Source organism: Remersonia thermophila, chromosome 3 (assembly GCF_042764415.1).
Source record: "Remersonia thermophila strain ATCC 22073 chromosome 3, whole genome shotgun sequence".
NCBI classification, from domain to species: Eukaryota; Fungi; Ascomycota; class Sordariomycetes; order Sordariales; family Chaetomiaceae; genus Remersonia; species Remersonia thermophila.
Window position 1 is genome coordinate 1,326,252 of NC_092219.1, and position 18,877 is coordinate 1,345,128.

At 61.7% G+C, this 18,877-nt stretch overlaps 4 protein-coding genes across 4 annotated transcripts; 2 read left to right on the forward strand and 2 right to left on the reverse strand.

The window, feature by feature from the left end:
* Positions 1–5,177: 5,177 nt before the first annotated feature.
* Positions 5,178–7,156, reverse strand: VTJ83DRAFT_3194 (uncharacterized protein; the record flags this gene model as incomplete). Its single annotated transcript, XM_071009545.1, has 2 exons — positions 5,178–6,628; positions 6,754–7,156. The coding sequence occupies 2 exons, from the start codon at positions 7,154–7,156 to the stop codon at positions 5,178–5,180; spliced, it is 1,854 nt and encodes a 617-aa protein (XP_070867072.1).
* A 2,785-nt stretch (positions 7,157–9,941) lies between these two features.
* Positions 9,942–11,465, reverse strand: VTJ83DRAFT_3195 (uncharacterized protein; the record flags this gene model as incomplete). The annotated part of the gene is made up of 1 exon (XM_071009546.1): positions 9,942–11,465. One exon carries the CDS (start codon positions 11,463–11,465, stop codon positions 9,942–9,944), a length of 1,524 nt encoding a protein of 507 aa, XP_070867073.1.
* Positions 11,466–12,133: 668 nt separating this feature from the next.
* On the forward strand, positions 12,134–14,886 carry VTJ83DRAFT_3196 (uncharacterized protein; the record flags this gene model as incomplete). The annotated part of the gene is made up of 5 exons (XM_071009547.1): positions 12,134–12,247; positions 12,340–12,641; positions 12,721–13,060; positions 13,173–14,108; positions 14,200–14,886. The coding sequence occupies 5 exons, from the start codon at positions 12,134–12,136 to the stop codon at positions 14,884–14,886; spliced, it is 2,379 nt and encodes a 792-aa protein (XP_070867074.1).
* Positions 14,887–15,584: 698 nt separating this feature from the next.
* On the forward strand, positions 15,585–16,720 carry VTJ83DRAFT_3197 (uncharacterized protein; the record flags this gene model as incomplete). Its single annotated transcript, XM_071009548.1, has 2 exons — positions 15,585–15,696; positions 15,837–16,720. The coding sequence occupies 2 exons, from the start codon at positions 15,585–15,587 to the stop codon at positions 16,718–16,720; spliced, it is 996 nt and encodes a 331-aa protein (XP_070867075.1).
* Between the last annotated feature and the right edge of the window lie 2,157 nt (positions 16,721–18,877).

Genomic DNA, 18,877 nt, shown 5'->3' on the forward strand with positions numbered 1-18,877 from the left:
AAGGGAAAATCTCGGGACCAGATCTCGGACGAGTCAGGGCGTCAGCCTCGGATCGAATTATTGTGAGCCATGGCGGTTTTTTGTCTTGTGTGCATGAGGCGGACCAGCCGTAAGGGGGAGGGGGGCGTGTGTATGTGTGTGTGTGTGTGTGTGTGTGTGTGTGTGTGTGTGTGCGTGCGTGTGCGTGTATGTGCGTCGAAATGGATGGAAATGGAGTGGCGACGACGACGGTGATTGATGCTGTATAGTAGGTTGATGATGCATACAAGTGCGGTCGAGTGTCGGACGGTCGAGGCAAAGGCTCAATCAATAAACCTCACGCCCCCCAACATACGCCAAGGGGGCAAGTACTATAAGCAACAACAAAATCAGGGCAGCGTCTTTTTGGCGGCGGGCAGGGCTGAGATGGTGTCTGTCCTCTTTAAGAATGCTTCCAGAACCAGGGCCAGAACCAGGGCCAGAACCAGGGCCAGAACCAGGGCCAGAACACACCCCCTCCCTCCCTCCCTCCCCAAGCAACCCATGTTCTTGGGCCCATGCTTTCCGCCATGCTTTCGCCATGCTTTCGCCAGGCCCTTACCCAATCTGGAGGCCGACCGTTGTGCGCGGTGTCTGGATGTCGTATTGGGGTGGGCCCGCGACCTGCTTTCCCTCTCCATTTGCAAAATCAGGTGATTTCTCGGCCCTGTCAGCGCCGCTTCTTCCTCTTCCTGCTGATGCCCGGCCGCCGAGCCCTGTTACCGTACCCTGTCGCCTGCGCTGCGCCGGCCCCTCGGGCGCAGCGTGGCTGCTGCGCTAGGCTGGCGATCCGGGAACCGGGGTGCTGGTACGGCGAAAGCGAAGGTGCCTCTTTGAACCTGTCCGTGTCCTCGTTCCTCTTCACTTCGCTTGCAACACGAGGCGCTGCCCATTGCGACCCGTCGAACAAGCGGCCCGCGAGAGAGAGAGAGAGAGAGAGAGAACCTAAAGGGGGGGGGCTAGCTAGCTACCATGTACACGTACATCATAATTCCATGCTACAGGTGTACACAGTGCTTCATGACTTGTACAATAACTAGCTACTACGCAGTTTGTACGCAGTACATACCGAACCTTCCAGGTTACCACGGCCCGCCTGAGGTACTGCGTACGGACGTGCTTGTAAAGCACGCTGCATATCACAGCGACGAATTACTACGTAACTCGCTGATGCGCATGGTTGAGTGAGCTTACCTGCAGCATGTGTCCAGGGCACCGTTCTTGGCCGCTGCACACCCCGCGCAAACCCCCATCCCCCCCCCTCTTCTCCCGCTTGCCGCGGTGCGCAATGTGAATGTTTGCCGAGCGGATCTAGACTCAGAACACCTCCATGTACCTACGAACTAGAATGGTGCGGTACGTACATTCATTCACCTGTCCAGCGACGCGGTTCCAAATGGCTTGGCCGTGATTGGCCGGGTCCCTTGCCTGATGGATGGCCCAAGGCCAGCTACTCTGTATTACCTACTTACGCTAACTAACTGACCGGGGAGGTACCTGGATAATTGGATGCCAGGCCCTGGCTGTGTTAGTCTACATACGATGGATCGTACATACTGTATGTACTGTGATGTACTATAGCACACGGTAGGGTCCTCGCCGTCGCCGTCGTTGCTTGCTCGCGTGCCCGGCGTGTTTCCTGGCCCTGGTCCCCCACGTGGTTCGGCCCTCCTTGAGCCCGACCCACCGTGTCTCAGTTCTCCAGATCCCCCCCGGGCCCGGGGGCCAGGGTTGGTTGGTCAGGGTTGGCTCAGGGTTGCCGCGGAAATGAAGCGGCGGTATTTCTTCATTCCTGGCCTGACCTGGTCATCACAGCCCTCCAACACCAGAGGGACGGCAACGAAGGGGGAGAAAAACAAAACTTCCAAGGCATGACAGATCGACCCTGTTGCTGCCGTCAGCTTGGGTTTCGGGCAGCCGGGGACAATGCCATTCCCTTTCATCCCGCGCTCGTCGCCCAGGTCATGAATAATAGCCGCCGTGTGCTCCCACGCATCCCGCTGTACGCAGTAGGTCGTCTCCACCGCCGACCCCGAGTCGAGATGCCCCCCTCCCCCCCCCCCCCCCTCGTCTGTTTGTCTCGCTCCCGGCGTACGCCGAACAAAACACTCAGAGAGCCCTGCCGGCATTTCCCATGCCCCATCACCACGGCGCTCTCGAGTCCGGGCCGCGGCAGGCCCATCTGGCATGACACGAACAATACACCAACGTTCATGCTGCACCGAGGGCCGACATCCTTGTCCATTCGAGAAACACCAGCAACGAGGAAGCGGTCAACCAACATCAGGAAAAAAAAAAAAACATCATGAACAAAATATCGGCTCGAGGGACGATCATGGTTCCCAGGTTTCGGACATGTCACACAATCAGATCAACATCGCATCTCGCATCCCTTCCCGCATTTCCCGCATCATATCATACTCTACATACTACTAACGTTACCTCCCCAAGCTGGGTGCTGGCTGGCCGGCCCCGTCCGAAAATGGGGTCCTCTGCAGAAAATAAAAAAAGATCCAAACGCCAAAGAAAAGACAAGACTTCACATGCAACCGCCCCTGGAAAGTCTAGAAGCCAACCTGGCAATGAAACCCTTCCAATGCCCGCGCGTCATCCACCGACCAGCGTGCAGCGTGCAGTACCAAGTACGGTAACGTTAGCATCCGCGACAGGGTTCTCTCGTCGCCAGTCAACCCCCCCACCCCCTGAAACGGTCAATTTTAGCCAGCTCGGCCCGAACTCGCTTACCCTCTAAACGTTACTTATTGCTCTGTGTACATACATGAAAGCTTAGGTTGACCGTGGTAGGACCACCACCACAACCACCGCCCGTACGTCTCGGCCGCAATTTTTCATCCTCTACCCCCTGGCCGTTGCTGGCCGTTGGGCCTGGCTCCATGGACCTGCAATTTTTTTCCCACCCGACTCCGGTAGGTTCCTCTGGAACCCCGTACTCCCGTACTACCTCCGGAGCACCGCACCGAACCCTCGAGCCCGGCTTTATTCTCATTTTTTTTTTTTTTTTGCCTCGCTTTCGGGGACGGTGTCTCGTCTCCGTCTCGTCTCATCTCGTCTCGTCTCCGCCTCGTCCCCTCGTTTACCCTCCCCCCCCCCCCCCTCTGCTCTCCACGCAGCGTAGGCTCCTTGTCTGTTTTAGCGACCCGTTCAATCTGCCGTCCACGTCCGCTACCCTCCATTGTTCCCTCTCCCTCGCCGTTCAGACCGCCTCCAATCCCCCATGGGGACCCCTCCCCCGGGCTTCATTTCGTCGGCCATCCCGGGTTGCCGTTTGCGGATAGATTGCCCTCCGAGGTTCCCCAGAAACGTGATGCGTTGGGAACCCAGGCAAGGTTCCAGCACATGCTGCCTCCGTGCTGGTCCCGGCGGTCCGTGGCAGCGAGGGGGAAAAAAACAAAATAAACGGGTGATGCTCGTATATGTAACACGACGGAGAACCAGTACGTTTACTCTATCGTCCTCCGCAGAACCGGCCTCGCTCGGCCGTACAGCGGGCCTGGTCACCTTACCCAGGTAGGTACCTTGCCTACCTCCCTCCCGACCTAGGTACCTGGGGAACCTGGGGTGGTAGGTCAGGTACCTGGTAGTGTAGGTACCTTGGGTACGCTAGCCAGAACAGACCTTCAAACCCAGGGTCACCTGTCTCTGCATCCCTCCGTCCCTCCGTGCCTCCGTCTCTCCGTCTTTCCATCTCTCCGTCCCGAGAAAAACAGCCGGCAGATCCGCACCACTTTACCCGAGCAACCAGAGAGGTAGAGGGGGGAAAAAGAAAAAAAAAGAAAAGAGACACACATACTACATACATCATACATGTAGTACTACTACACAGTATACACACACACACACAGAGAGAGAGAGGGGGGGGGGGGGGGTGGTTGGAATGAAGCCGCCTCGGGCTGTCTCGCCCACCCATCTCCTCTGTCTAGCTCTCTGACGTTTGGCCCGCGCCTGGAGGGCCGGCCGTTTACCCCCCCCCCCCCCCCAGTTTCCGCGCCACACGCAACACACGCACGCATATACACATGGATGCACACACACACACACACACACACGGACGCGCACACACACACACACAGCACGCCGTGTTGCTTGGCCCGACGGTCTGATAAGGCACGCGCATGCATGGGAAACAAGCACACACGCAGCCAGCCAGCATGCCAACGCCTCTGTGCGTTGGAAGGATGGGCGCAGAGACGCCCGCGGCCTCGCACGGCCCAAGCGCACGGCGGGGCGCGATACGCACGTCTCTTCGCCATGCCGAGAGCGAGAGGGAGAGGACGTAATGTGTATTACCATAGCAGGGCGGCGGGTCGCATGGACGGTTTGCCAGCCAACAGCCCCCAAGCATAGGTAGGTATGTATACGATAGAATATTGTCCCGCAAGGCACATGGCATCAACCATCCATGCAAGCGAACCCAGACCAACAGCCCAAGCGGACGACACGCAAAGGCGCAGACAAACAAAGTCCATGTAATACTGCCTAAGGTCTACTAGAGAGCCCGACCAACCCTTCTATGAGAACACTGGGAAAACAAAACACCCGCAAAACAACCAGGTATAGGTATCATCTCCTAACCCCCCCGCCGACTTCCCAACCTCCCTCCCGACCAACGAGACCAACCAACCCTCTAAGATACAAGAAATGCTGTACAACACCGACCCGCCAGATCCCATCACCGTTCAACAATGCCAAAGATCCGTCAACGAATGCTATGCCCCACCGCCGTATACGCCATGGCCCCTTCTTATCGTCGCCCGACTGAACCTGTAAACACCCGTGACTCAAGCAAACCGCGTCCCCCGTCTTCTTTCATGCTGCCGTATATCCCCCGCCGCTTACAATCCGTCCTCGCACCCCCAAGGCTGTGAAGAAGAAGAAGAAGATGGTGATGATGATGAATGCTCCCCCCCGTGCCGTAGCCGATCAGTAACCGACCGCTCTCTCCAAGGCTCTGTCTGATTGATGCCTGGACCCTATGGTTCCGGCCGGGCCCAAGGGAAGTCGAGAGAGAAGAGCGAGGGACAGAAAAGAGCATACAACACACTGGATGAAACAAACAGAGAAATGAAGAGAGAGGGAAAAGGAAAAAGGAAAAAAAAAAAAAAAAAGAGAGAAATTTCCTCATGAAACCCACCCGCGCGTCAAGAACAAGAGGGAGGCTCTACCTCCTGCCTCTTGGGCGCCGGCTCCCCGTCGTGGGACGAAAAAGACCTGGACCCGTCTTCGGCCCGGTCTCCCACGCCGTACTTTTCCATCCACAGCTTCCTCAGAACCTGGTAAATAAACTGGTACTGGCCCTCGGCCTGCACCATGGTTCTCCGCTGCTCCCGCAGCGCGTTCACCGTCTCGAAAACGAGATCCTCCCCGCGGACGGCGGGCCGGAGCTCGTTCCTCTTGCCGTTCTTGCCCGGCGAAGACGAAGGAGAAGAAAGAGGAGATGGAGGGGAGGAAGAGGACGACGACGACGACGACGACGAAGAGGAAAAACCGGCCTCCTCATGGCCATCCATCGCCTTCCTCCTCAACCTCTCCACGGCCTCGTCGTCCTCGTCCGCCGCGGCCGCGGCCGCTTCCTTCCGGACCCTGGCGACGATCGTATCCCAGTCCTCCAGCATCCCGCTCTCCAGCTCCCTCATCAGGTGCTCGAGCGCGATAAACGTCCCGCTCCTGCCGACGCCCGCGGAGCAGTGCACGATGCGGGGGTTGCGCGGTGACCCGTTGCGCTCGCGCGAGAGACGCATGAGCGTGAAGAAGCTGTCGAGGTCTTGGAGGGAGGGGACGTCGAAGTCGGGCCACTTTTTGTAGAGAAAGTGGTAGACGATCCTTTCCTCGACGGGCTGCGAGGAGGAGGAGAAGGAGGAGGAGGAGGGCGACCGGGGTTGGGATTCCGAGCTGGAGGAAGGAGGAGGGCACGTCATTTCGACGTCGGCCTTGTCGGCCTTGTCGGCCTTGTCGGCCTCGGCGGCGGAAGCCTCGCCTGCGGTGGAGGGCGGCGTGGTGGGAGCGTCGGCGGCGGCGTCGGACGAGGCGGGAGGCTTCAGGCGCGAGTGGACGCGGATGACGAGCTTGCGAAGCTCGATGGCGTCGCCGGCCGGGGTCTCCTCCAGGCCCTCGCAGCGCACGGTGGCGCGGAACCCGTCGCCAAACTCGTCGCGCTCGTTGACCTCGAGCGGCGGGTCGTCGGGGCTCCGAGGGAAGTAGGGGTAGCACTTCTCCTGCGGCCCATCGTGCGTCTCGGTGAGCATGACGATGACGCCCGGGCTCTCGAGCTGCTCGACGATCATGCGCCAGACGTGATCCGTCGACACCTGCTTGGGGCCCTGCATGGCGATGTAGCGGTCGGGTTCGCCGTCGGGGTCGCCCGACGGGTAGAGGGCGATGGGGGAGGCGTTGATGTAGTCGAGGCGGCCCTCGGGGACCTGCAGCTTGACGCGGTTGTTGAGCCACGGCTGGATGTTGGCGTAGCGGTCGAGAACGCGGAGGTGAGGGCCTTTGACTCGGGCCCAGCGGAAGCTGGGCGAGGGGTTGGTGGCCGCCTGCATCATCCGGTCGCGCTCCCGCCAGACGAGCTCGTGGAACTTGGTTTCGATTTCTGGTGGTTCCGAATGTCAGCCGGCCAAGCGACAACAATAGAGACATGATCGTCATCATCGATGACGACGACGACGACAACGACGACCACAACAACCACCACCGGCGACGGAGAGGGCGACTCACCATCCTCTGTAAGCTGCAGAAACGAGGGCATCCTGAGCTGCTTCTCCAGGCCGCGGCCTTCGTCGTCGCTGGCGCGGTCCGTCTTGAGGGACAAGGGCGAAACAGGCCGGCCGTCGGCGCCGTCGACCGAGAGCAGGGAGGGGGCGGCGGCAGGCGAGTGCGGGAGGGAGGCGGGGGGCGAGTCGCGGGCACGCTTGCCCGAGGTGCGTTGGAAGACGCGGAAGGGGCTGAGCTTCTGGAGGGATCGCATGGGCGAGACGGCGCGGGGCTGGCTGGTGACGGCCGCGGCCGTGACGGTGGTGGTTGTCGTGGGGGCCAGGGTGTTGCCCGACAGGTCGCTCGTGATCAGGGCGGGCGTGGCGGCATCCTTTTTGCGCCGGTGGAACCGGGAAAGATGGGCCATGGGGCGAACAGGTGTCGGAGGGAAGAGAGAACAGGAGGAGGCGAAAGGTTGCGATGGGGTCGGGTGGAATGCGGCCGACGGCGATGCGATGGAGAGGAGGGCGAGGATCTCTCGATGAAAGGCCAAGGCAAGGGCGACGAAGCGCAGTCGGTTGCGTCGAGACAGGATTGTCGTGTTGGCGGGAGTGCGGGAATAGGAAGAGGGCCGTTTGCTGGCGAGGGGTAGTGCGTGTTTGTGCGTGGTTTGTGTGTGGTTTGTGTGTGGGTATATGCGTGTGTGAGAGAGAGAGTGTGTGTGTGTGGTTGTGCCGAGAGATGCGGCGCAGCTGGATGAGGTCGGGATTTGTCGAGGGCTGGGAAGGAGGAGGAAAGGGACGAAGAGGAGGATGAGGAGGAGCAGCAGCAGCAGCAGCAGCAGAGCAGGAGGAACCAGAGGAGAAGGAGGAGGAGGAGGGAGGACCAGCAAAGTCACGCGAGTGTTACCACTATGCAATGCAATGCAAGGAAGATCCTCGAGTGTCGATCTCTCTCTCTCTGGCGCCAGCCCGACTGCTCAAGTGAAAACCCCCCTCCCAAGGATGGAAGAAGTGCAGACAAAAGAGAGACACATACATGCACGCACGAGGAAAAGAAAAAAAAAACGCTGTCGTCCAGGGCTCACATGCACTTGTACCAAAAAAAAAAAAAAAAAAAAGTCCGAGTCAGGGGTCATCAAGTAAAGACGATCTCTGGGAACCGGGGGAATCTTGTGGACGAAATGAGCCAGGAAGAAGGGGTCCCGGATTGGCAAAGTGCTTGCAGCAGCGGGCGCGATGCGATGCACCAGCGGACAAGCCGGGAGTGGAGTTGCAAGCCATCCATCCATCCATCCATTCATCCATGGGGGTGAGGCATGGGGGGGGAGCATGGGGAGGCATGAGATGGAAGCCAGTGGGAAGCCGGCGGGCAAGCCAGGGCAGTGGGCAAGCCAGTGGAGCGGGCAATGGAAGCCGGTGGAGCGGGCAATGGAAGCCAAGGGTGTGGGCAATGGAAGCCAAGGAAGTGGGCAAGCCAGCGGGAAAAAGGGGAAGACGTACGCAGTAACTCCAAATAATACGTGACCTACTGGACGGGGCGCCAGTCGGTCGGCAGCCCCGCTTGACACTCCAGGACGGGAGCGAAAGGGTCCACTTTGAGACCCAGCGGACTGGCCCGTCGACCGGGGGGGGGGGGGGTTGAGCCCAATTTGGGGAAGGCGGGGAAGTTTCGCGGAACCAAGGGAACCAGCGAACGGAGGTGGAGGGAAACGGATACGCCCAAGAGAAAAAAAGAAAAGAAAGAAACCATGCGACCACAGAAAGCGTCAGATAACATGACTACACAGTATGTAGTTAGTGCATGGAGCGCATGAATTGGCCTGCCCAACCTTGGACTCTTGTTTTTTTTTTTTTTTTTTTTTTTTTTTTTTTTTTTTTTTTTTCTGCTCGTTGAGCGGCGGATGACGAGACGGACCGAGGGGAGAAATCACGCACCCAGCGCCACCTGCTTATATGTACTGTGTATAGTAATACCCCCCAAGACTCGCAGGTTCCAAGCCTCCCGTCCATGCAAAGACCGCACCACACGGCTCCAAGACATGCATACTTGTACACAAGTATGTATAACGACGCAGTACACACACGAGCGCCTCGCAGCCCGCAGCCCGCAGCCCGCAGCCCGCAGCGGCCTCCGAGGCTGCACCTGGACAGCCTTTTCTTTCCTGTGCGACATCAACGTCGTGGCGAAGCGTACGCCCTAACTACGCAGTACTAGTACTGCATATGTACTATACACTCGTCATCCTCATGAGGCATGAGGTGCCTCGCTGCATTGCAGGCCCTGCACGCCCTGCAACACATTGCGATGGCCGTTCGTCATCTCCATTGGCGTCCCTCTCGTCTCGTCCCCCCTTCCCCTTCCCCCCACGCTTTGCTTTCCGGTTGGCTAGCGTCGAGACCTGTCGGCACTCAGCTCAGCCCAATATGGTCTAGACCACCGCCTCGTTGGCCTGGCTGGGACCTCCGCCGCCGCCTCGGGAGCGGGCGATCTGCTACTTGGCGGGATCCGTCGGCCTGGGTCGTGAGCCTCTCTCGCTTTCTCTCCCACTCATTCTCCGGGGTACCCCAGGGTACCCATCTCAAACCATAGCATTTCGTACAGCACAAGGATGCGCAGGCCCATGCTTGGTGTATGTACATGTACACAGTATAATCTAGAGTACCTAGAACTACAATAACCACGTGGAATAACCACATGGTCCACAAGGTTTTTGCTTTTTGTTTTGCCTTTTGGCGGGGATGCATCATGGGGAGACGGGCGCCGTCCAAGCCCTGGATATCGTACTATACACTGTTTAACATACAGACCAAAACCCAACATCAACATGCATGCACAATCCCCCTCCCTCTTTTCCTTTCCGACCCCCTCCCCCACCTCGCCTGCATAGGCCTAGGTCCAAACCTAGGCAGCCGAGTACACGGCCGTGACGAACTTGCCGCACTCGATCCTCTGCTCCACGCTCACCGTCCGGCCGCTCCCGCCCTCGCCGATCCGGACCTTGGTCCGCGGGGCCAGCTGGAGCCGCTGCGACGTCTCGCCGGCCTCGGCGCGGCGGCCCGGCTCGGCCTCGTCGAGCGGCCCCACGTAGACGGGCGCGTTCGCGTTGGCGCGCTTGCCGGTGCCGAGCTGGTAGTGCTCGTTGCCGCCCCAGAGCAGCACGTCGGCGCCAAAGTTGGTGTCGGTGGCCGGGGCCGCGCCGCGCGACGCCGTCAGGTGCGTCCGGTTGGCGAGCACGGCGCACGCGTGCGTCCCGCCCGCCGCCAGCCGGGCCAGCCGGATCGGCGCCATGCGGTTCGCCGCCTCGTCGAACTCGTACAGGCCCGACAGCGCCTTGATCTTGGTCGGCGTCGGCGACACGTGCGTCCACCGCCCCGAGCCCAGGTTGCCGTGGATGCCCGCGCCGCAGGCCCACGTGTCGGCCACCGTCCGCCGCCCGAGCAGCTCGCCGGGCACGGGGGGCTGGGGCTCGGGCCGCGTGGCGTCGACGGTGAAGTAGCTGTTTTGGCCGCCCGCGGCGATGGACGTGACGCGCGGCGCCAGGCCGGTGCCGCTGTAGAGCTTGGCCACGGGCAGCGGCGACGGGGTGTCGACGTGGGCCCCGGGCCCGTGTCGAACCCCAGCTGGCCCGCGGCGTTGTCGCCAAACGAGAAGACGCGGCCGTCCCGGTCGAGGGCGAGCGAGTGGAAGTCGCCCGCGGCGATCTGCTGGATGACGCGGCCGCCGAGCGCCTTGACCTCGTGCGGCTGGTCGTACGGCCCCGCGGGCCGCGTGTGCCACGTCAGGCCGGGCACGCCGAGCTGGCCCTTGGAGGGGAAGTCCTCGGAGCTCGCGGCGGCGGCGAACACGCGGCCCTTGGAGGTCAGGAGCAGGCAGTGGTCGAGGCCGCTCTTGACGTCGATCACCTTCTCGCCCCAGCCCAGGTTCGCGGGCTGCAGGCAGCGGTAGCTGATGGCCGGCGCGTCGGACGTCCAGAAGGGAAGCCACGACGACTTGCGCGGCGCCTTCTCACCGGCCGCCTGGTCCGCCTTGGACACGGGGATCGAGTAGACGGACCCGCGGGACGAGAGGGCGATGATGCGGTCGCGCGAGACGGCCACCTTGGTGATGTCGTGGCCCTTGAGCGTCGTGGTCGGGGCCGTCGAGGCCTTGTCGAAGGCGGCGCCCCACTGCACGACGTCGCCCTGCTCGGTCACGGCGACGCCAAAGTCGCGGTGGATCTTGAGATCGCGCAGGAGCTGGCCGTCAAAGTACGGGATGCGACGCGGGGCTTTGATGACGGGCTCGCTCGAGTCGGGCGCCACGACGCGGCCGGCGTTGGAGCCCCAGGCGTAGACGCCGGGGTGCTCCCAGCTCTTCTTGACCTGGACGTGCTGCGGGCTCACCAGGTCGCGGGCCTCCTCCTTGGAGGCGGCCTTTTTCCGGGGCTGCTCAAAGACGATCTCGGCCGGCTCCGGGAACGAGGGCTGGGGCTGCTTTTGCGACTCCGGCTTGGCGGCGGAGAAGAGATACGGGTAGCCCAGGACAAGGCCGGCGCCCGCCGCGGCCGTGAGGCTCAGCAAGAGGAAGGTCCGGGCGCCTAAGCCCTGCTGGTCCGGCTCGGGGGATGTGGAATAGCGGGCCCGTTGCAGGCGGGGGCAACGAACAGGCCGAGCCGAGCGGAGAGCCGGACCGGCCGTCATGCGCATCGGCCTTAGCGCCGGGAGGGCGGCGCGGGACAACCCGGTCGAGGCCATTGGATGGATAGGATGGATGGGATGGGATGGGATGGGATGGAGAGGTCTACCGAAGACAATCCAGGCCGATTTCCATTTCCGATGCGACGGTGCGATTGGGAAGGGCGTGTGTCAGGCCGGTCCTTTGCAGGACGTGGAGTTGTCCTGAGCCGAGAAAGGTCGAGGTAGAGGTAGAGGTAGAGAGAGACAGAGAGAGGGAGAGAGAGAGAGAGAGAGAGAGAGAGAGTTTTTGGGGGGAGGGAGGGGGTGAAAGAGAGGGAGGAAGGGAGGAAGGGAAGAAAGAAGGAAAATATCGGGTGAGAGCCAGCGAGAGCGACGGAGGGAGGTGAGGTCACCGGATGGCAAGAGCTCCGGGCTCCGAGCTCCAAAAGCTGAGCTTCAGCGTCAAACCCTGCCCTGCCTGCCCTCTCGGGATGGCTTGGCTCGGCCCCACTTTTCCCGCTGCGCCGGAGTGGGGCGGGGGGAGACTCACAGGACAAGAGTGGGTCTTTGCGGGATGTGGGGAATTTCCATGTCCGCAGTCCCTGGCTCGCGCCGCCCACGTTTTTGGGCGGACGGGGGGTCCCGTCAATGCTCGGCCCCCGATCTTGGAATTAGGACCCAAGAGAGCTTCGGAGCTCGTCCCGTTTCTTCTCGACCCCCTCCCTCCCCTCTTTCAAAACGCCAGAATGTACGAGGACTCGTGGTACAGCTTCGTGCCGGAGCTCCAGCAACGACAGCCGGCCTCGACCGCACAACCCACCGGCCATCGCCGGAAACAGTCTCTGCTGGAACAGCCCAATGTATGGCCGTTTCTCTTGATGCGTGCGCTGCCCAGACACGACGCGACCAAGGCTGACACATGCGCTCCTCGCCCTCGCCCGCCCCTCTTTAGACCGCCGCCGACGCCGACGCCGACGAACCCCTCCCGCCGATCCTCGAGCTCCAACATGACAACGGCCCCCCGGAGCCGGCCGTCCCCCGAAGGGCCAAGTCGTCCTCGGACCTCTACGACCTGGCCCGGGCCCACGAACCAGGTCGCGAGAGGCGAAAGAGGAACAAGAGGAAACAGCCCGGCCGCGCCTGGGAGGCATTGGCCGTCCCCGAATCCGTGACGGCGAGGTTGCCCCCCGAGCCAGAACCCTACGACGATGCGCTCCAAAGGGCGCTGCTGCGGGCCAGCCAGCGAGAATACCTGTCAGTTCCGTCTCCCCCCCTCTAGACCCCTCCAAGACGTGCGGCACACCCGAGCTCCGTGGAGGCTGACCCCGCCCAGGCTGTACTACGACGAGCTCGCCCTGGCAGAGCGGCACCTCGATGCCCTCATCGAAGATGCGAACAGCGCCCTGACCGTCCTCGAATCGCTTTGCCAGTCCTTCCACACCGTCGACGAGCAGACGACCTCGTTCCAGGCCCAGTGCGACGGCCTCCTGGCCGAGCAGCAACACCTGCAGGCGCTCGCCGAGGCCGTGGGCTCGGACCTGCAGTACTACACCTACCTCGACTCGGCCACCCGACGCCTGAACGCCCCGGGCGCCAGCCGGCTCGTCGAGGGCGGCAGCTTCGCCGAGATCCTGACCACCCTCGACGCGTGCATCGAGTTTATGACGAGAAATGTGCGGCGCCGCCACCATCACCACTACCACCACCACCACCACCACCACCACCACCACCTCGCGTTCCCTTTCCACCTTTTTATTTTGCGATGGTGGCTGACGCATTGCACAGTCTTCGTACCGCGACGCAGAGTCCTATCTCGCCCGCTACCAGTCGTTGCTCACCAAGGCGCTGCACCTCCTCGAGGTGGGCTTCGTCAACCACCTCAACAAGGTGTCCGGCGAGATCTCGCGGCAGGTGGCAGCCACCCAGTCCGAATCCGCCCGCCACGCCCTCGCCTACGGCCGCTTCGAAGAGCTGCTCCTCGACTCGTACTCCCTCATCCCCAACGTCCAAGCCGTGGTCCAGAGCGCCTACGACGACTACGGCCAGCCTTTGGGGTCCCCCAACGCCGCCACCTACGCCAACACGGCCAGCAACCTGTTTCGCTCGTACTGGGCGGCCCGCGAGCGCGACCTGAAGGCCGTCATCCAGCACGACCTCGACGCGTTCCGGGCCGAGGCCAAGGGGTCGTCGGTCGAGACGGCGTCGCGCAACTTTGTCAAGCAGTGCCTGGAGCGGTCCGAGGACGAGGCGTCGCTGTTCCGAACCCTCTTTGGCCTCGATGCGCACTACTCGACCGACCCGGGCTCGGCCTTTGCCGTGCTCAAGTCGCCGCGAGCCGTGCTGACGGGCGCCAACGTGGCCCCGATCGCGTCCCCCCTGCAGGCCGCCCTCCAGGGGGCCGACCTGCGCGTCGTGTGCAACCTGGTGGGGTGGATCATGCACGAGTACCTCCTGGCCGAGCACGACGACGACGAGGCTCCCTCGGCGGCGCGGTCTCGGGGACTGGCGGCCCGGCTGCTCGAAGAGCACCTGTGGACCTTTGCCGACGCCTTGTTCGAGGCCGAGATCGCCAAGTCCATCTCCAAGGCCGCCGTTCCGCAGGAGGCGCTCAAGATGGGCCCCGTCGCGCCCGGCGATGTTTCGTCCAACGCCTTCCCCCACGTGAAGAAGGCGCTGGAGCTGCTCGTCTTGTTCGACCAGTCCATGCCCAAGGAGCGATGCGTAGGTTCCCATGCGCACACAAACACGCCCTGCCCATGCACGCCTCTTTTTGGTAGCCTCTGCTAACACCTCTTTCGCGCTACCCTTGCAGCAGCGCAACAGCCCCGTCGTGTTCAAGATCATCAAAGAAACCATCGGCGCCCTCCAACGCGCCGAATCGCGCATCCGCTCCGCCAAGCCGGCGGGCACCGACCCGGACCTCTTCATGGTCAAGAACCTGCTCATCCTCAAAAACGAGCTCCTGACGCTCGAGATCGGCGACGTGCGCGCCCAGGCGCCGGCGGGCGGCCTGGCCGGCAGCATGCAGCACTTTTCGCAGATCTGGGACACGGTCCGGGCGCCGACGCACCTGCTCGGCGGGCTGCTCAGCAGCTTCGGGAGCCTGACGACCTACATCCCGGGCTCGTCGCGGCTGTGGTCGCGCAGCGGGCCCAGCACGCCGGCGGGGGGAGGGACGCCGGTCCTCGGCGCCGGAGGGCCCGCGCCCGCCCACGGGCAGGCGCCGGTGGACGACGCGGGCGAGCAGCTGGACGGGCTGCTTCGGCAGAGCATCGTGGCGTTCACCAAGCGGTGGGCGGGGCTGCTGCACCAAGGCCGCAGCGGGAAGCTGGGGGGCAGGAACGTGGAGAAGCTGGAGAGGGAGCTGGAGGAGATGCTCGAGAGGGCGTTTGGCGGACAGCCCGAGGTGGTGGGGAAGCTCAAGGAGGCGATCCAGATGGAGGTGGACGGGTTGACGAGGGCGAAGGAGGGAGGCAGGAGTTTTGTTACGCGAGTGTGACGTGGCTGACGGTCGTCTCTCTGGTCTCTCTCTCTCTCCCTCTCTCTCTCTCTCCCGTTAACTAATTCCATTCCCGACAGAACGGGCCCTCCCCATGCCATCATCCACTCGTCATGCACGCTCGTGCCAAAGCCGCACCGGCGTTTTTGGCGACAGCAACCACATCCGAGGCCTTACGTAGCATAACATGCAGTACCTGTCTGTTTGTCTGTCTGTATATATGTATAGTACTAATATGTGGGATGACGGTCGGAAGAAAGGACAGGGACACGGGCATCGCAGAACCCCACAAACCACGATCCCAAGCACGCCATCGAGCCCCGTCTTCTCGAATCCCCCCGTCCCCTCCCACTTTCTTGGCCCCCCCCCTGGCGCAATCCCGGCCCGGGAACAGCGTGGTGGGCTATCGGCCCCACTCCGAGTGCCGATTATAAACGCCCGCTCGCACAAAGCAAAGCCGACACCGGTATCCTTTTGAAACCGCTTTGTCGCCAAACAACAAAACCTCCAAGCCCTTGCTTGGATCATTCCACCGGCCTGTCCACCGTCCGGCTCCGTCAAACGAGGGTTCCCTTGCGCGCAAGGGGAGCGCGGGAAAGGGGACATTTGCTTCGGCCAACCTTTCCACGTTCCCAAGTCCCAACTTTGCGACGCCGACCCAATCCATCCCCCCCCCCCCCCCCCGGCACGCTCTCACCATGACCGCCGCCGCCGCCGACGTGGAGGCGGGCGCTGGCTCGTCTTCGGCGGCGCAGACGGCCAAGGACTTGCTGTCGGGCGCCGCGGGCGGCATCGCCCAGGTCCTCATCGGTATGTCGCACGCACGGAACAAACACCAACCCCCAACTTTCCCCCTCCCCTTCAACAACAACCACCCGCCAACCCACCCACCCACAACGTATCGGACCCAACCGCTCACCAATACAACAAACAAACCAACAAATAAACAGGTCAACCCTTTGACATTGTCAAAGTCCGCCTCCAAACCCAAACCACCCACCCCTCGGCCTTTGCCGCCGCCCAATCCATCTGGCGCAACGAAGGGCCGCTCGCCTTTTACAAGGGCACGCTGACCCCGCTCCTCGGCATCGGCGCCTGCGTCTCGATCCAGTTTGGCGCCTTTCACTTTGCCCGCCGCTACCTCGAGTCCCGCGCCGCCGCTTCTTCTTCTTCTTCTTCTTCTTCTTCCTCCACCGCGCCGCGCCCGCTCACCTACTCGGAGCTCTACGCGGCGGGCGCCTTCGCCGGCGTGGCCAACAGCGTCCTGTCGGGCCCCATCGAGCACGTGCGCATCCGGCTGCAGACCCAGCCGCACGGCGCGGCGCGGCTGTACGGCGGGCCGTGGGACTGCGTGCGCAAGCTGGCGCGCGCCGGCGGGTGGGGCCACGGGCTCTACCGCGGCCAGGCCGTGACGGTGCTGCGCGAGGCGCAGGCCTACGGCGTCTGGTTCCTCGCCTTTGAGTACCTCATGAACGCCGACGCGGCCCGCCGCGGCGTCGACCGCAGCGACATCCCCAGCTGGAAGGTGGCGCTGTACGGCGGCCTGGCGGGGGAGGCCCTCTGGCTCGCCAGCTACCCGCTCGACGTGGTCAAGAGCAAGATGCAGACGGACGGGTTCCGCGTCAAGGCCTCCGAGGCCGGCGGCCCGGCCCACGGCCTCGCCGGGCTCGGCGAGCAGCGGTACAGGAACATGCGCGACTGCTTCGCGCAGACGTGGAGGCACGAGGGCTTGCGCGGCTTCTGGAAGGGCATCGGGCCGACCCTGTTGAGGGCCATGCCCGTCAGCGCGGGCACCTTTGCCGTGGTCGAGCTGACCATGAGGGCCCTGAATTAAATGCCCTCGCAAAGGTTATGAATAGAGCCAAAGCAGAAAAGAGGGGGGTTTGGGTTGAGTTGCTGCGTTCGATGTATAGATTCTTTTGTTTTTTTTTCTTTCTCTCTCTCCCTTCTGGATCTCATGGCGGCTTCCATCACTCATCAACCGATCGGTAGGTACCTAGGGTTTGTACATATGATTTGTAAGGTAGATGAGATCGGGCGCTGCAACAGATCTTCAGGAGCGTTGGTAGGAGGGCCAAGAGAGCAGAAAAGCAAAGCCGGCGCTTGGCCGGAGCTCGGGTTCCATGCTCATCCATGCTACCTACCTACCTATGCCTAGGTGTGGTCAGGGCATGGGAGATCCGCGCTGTGAGCTGAGCACGAGCACCAGATCTACCGTGGTGCCGGGCAGTTGGCTGCTGCAGCCCATGCAACGCCCTCCCGTCTACCGGTAGGTAGTATTACCTAGGCTGAACCCCCTATTCCTAAAAGTTCTTTTTGCTTAGGTATCCCCCGACATGGTGCCCTCCGCGTCCAGACGGCGGTCCGACCGGCGCAGCTCCTTCGAAACCTAGGTAGCCGGGCGTTTTGGCGGGCGAGCATGTAGAGGCCCTCGCTCCCGTCCAGGGTGCTGTCCCGGGCGTCTCAGCCTCTTAGGTGCCTTTCCGCATCAACTATCATCACCCCAGGTATTTCCCCACCTACGAGGTACCTTAGGGAGGTAGGTATAGTACCTCGGCCAGCTCTGCATGGGCCGTCCAGCGTTACATACCTACATGGCATTATCAGTCGAGACATGAAAAATGGGAAACCAAAAAAATGACATACAGCACCCGGCATTCGCTGGTCGTCACCGACCCAACTACTACTCGGGCCCTCACAAGCTTAACTAGGGGAGAGCGGACGGGATCCCGTGCTTTCTTGTGGGTATGGCCGTATGTGCTTGCAGCCTACGACACGGCCGCTGATATGGCGTGAGCTGACGGGCTAGGTTGCTGGGAGTATTGTGTATGAGTCCGGCGGTCAACACCAACCGCTCGAGCTCTGAAACCTCGGTCGCATCCGGATTTTGGTTATTACGCCATCTACTGCCAACCGGGCCACCCACCATCCAGGCGGCTTTGATTCGCGTACCGTGTGTGATGGCGGAAACGCAGCAGCACCTGGAGCCGGGAGGGGGGGGGGGGGAGTGACCTGGAAACTCCTTCACTTACACCCAGGTGCCGGGGCTTGCCTACCAGACTCGCTTCCTCCACGAAACCTTGATTCACCAAATCTAGGCTCTCATCGTCGGGCGTTCCTTTGATTAGCAGCAGCCACTCGACAATGGAAAACTCAACACCTAATTAGCCAACTTTGGTCTCCGCCTTGTCCAGGAGGCTCCCAACCCCTCCTCTCAACCCCCCCAACGAAGCTTCTGATCCGAATCATCGCACGAGACCGCCTGCCTCCTGCTGCCGCGCAGCTATCTTCATCTTGTCCTCGGTCAGGGATGCATTTTCAAAGGGGGTTTACCAATACCGACAAGACTGATGTCCCGCTCGCCTTTCCAACCCGGTGCCGTACGATTGATTTACATGGCTGGGCATGTCACGAGATAGGAAAGATGGACATCAGGGGGTGGGCGGTGGATGGGGGCCATGATCCACCATGATAGAAAGTGGCCGAGTTCATCCAGAAGGAGCCCAGGCACCGTGAAAGGCAAAGCCGATGATGACGCAAGCGGCTCCGAGAGCAAGGAAGCGGCGAAAGCAACGGACATGAAACACGACGGGCATCAGAACACCCGCATCAACGATAGAACCCGGGAGGGGAGCCTGGTGGTTGGATGGATGGCGGATTGTAAGCCCAACTTTAGGCGATGCCCATCTCTTGCTGTGGCCGCGTTCCATGATGAGCGGCTGGAGTCACCCCGGGCATTATTCTTCATGGAAAAGCCGAGGGTGAGTTTCCTGTTGGTGCTTCCGCATCGTCGTTACGACCATGTAATAATAGGTAATGAATGGAACATGGTCGGCGGCTGCATCTCGCATTTCTTTCAGATCCACGTTCTTCTACGGTCGTTGGTACATGGGTGGTTTGTTTACCTTCGGCTCGGCTCAGCTATGGAGCATTATTAGTTCATTGCCCATTGATAATGAACTCCGATGATACCAAGACATGCCATTTTCTT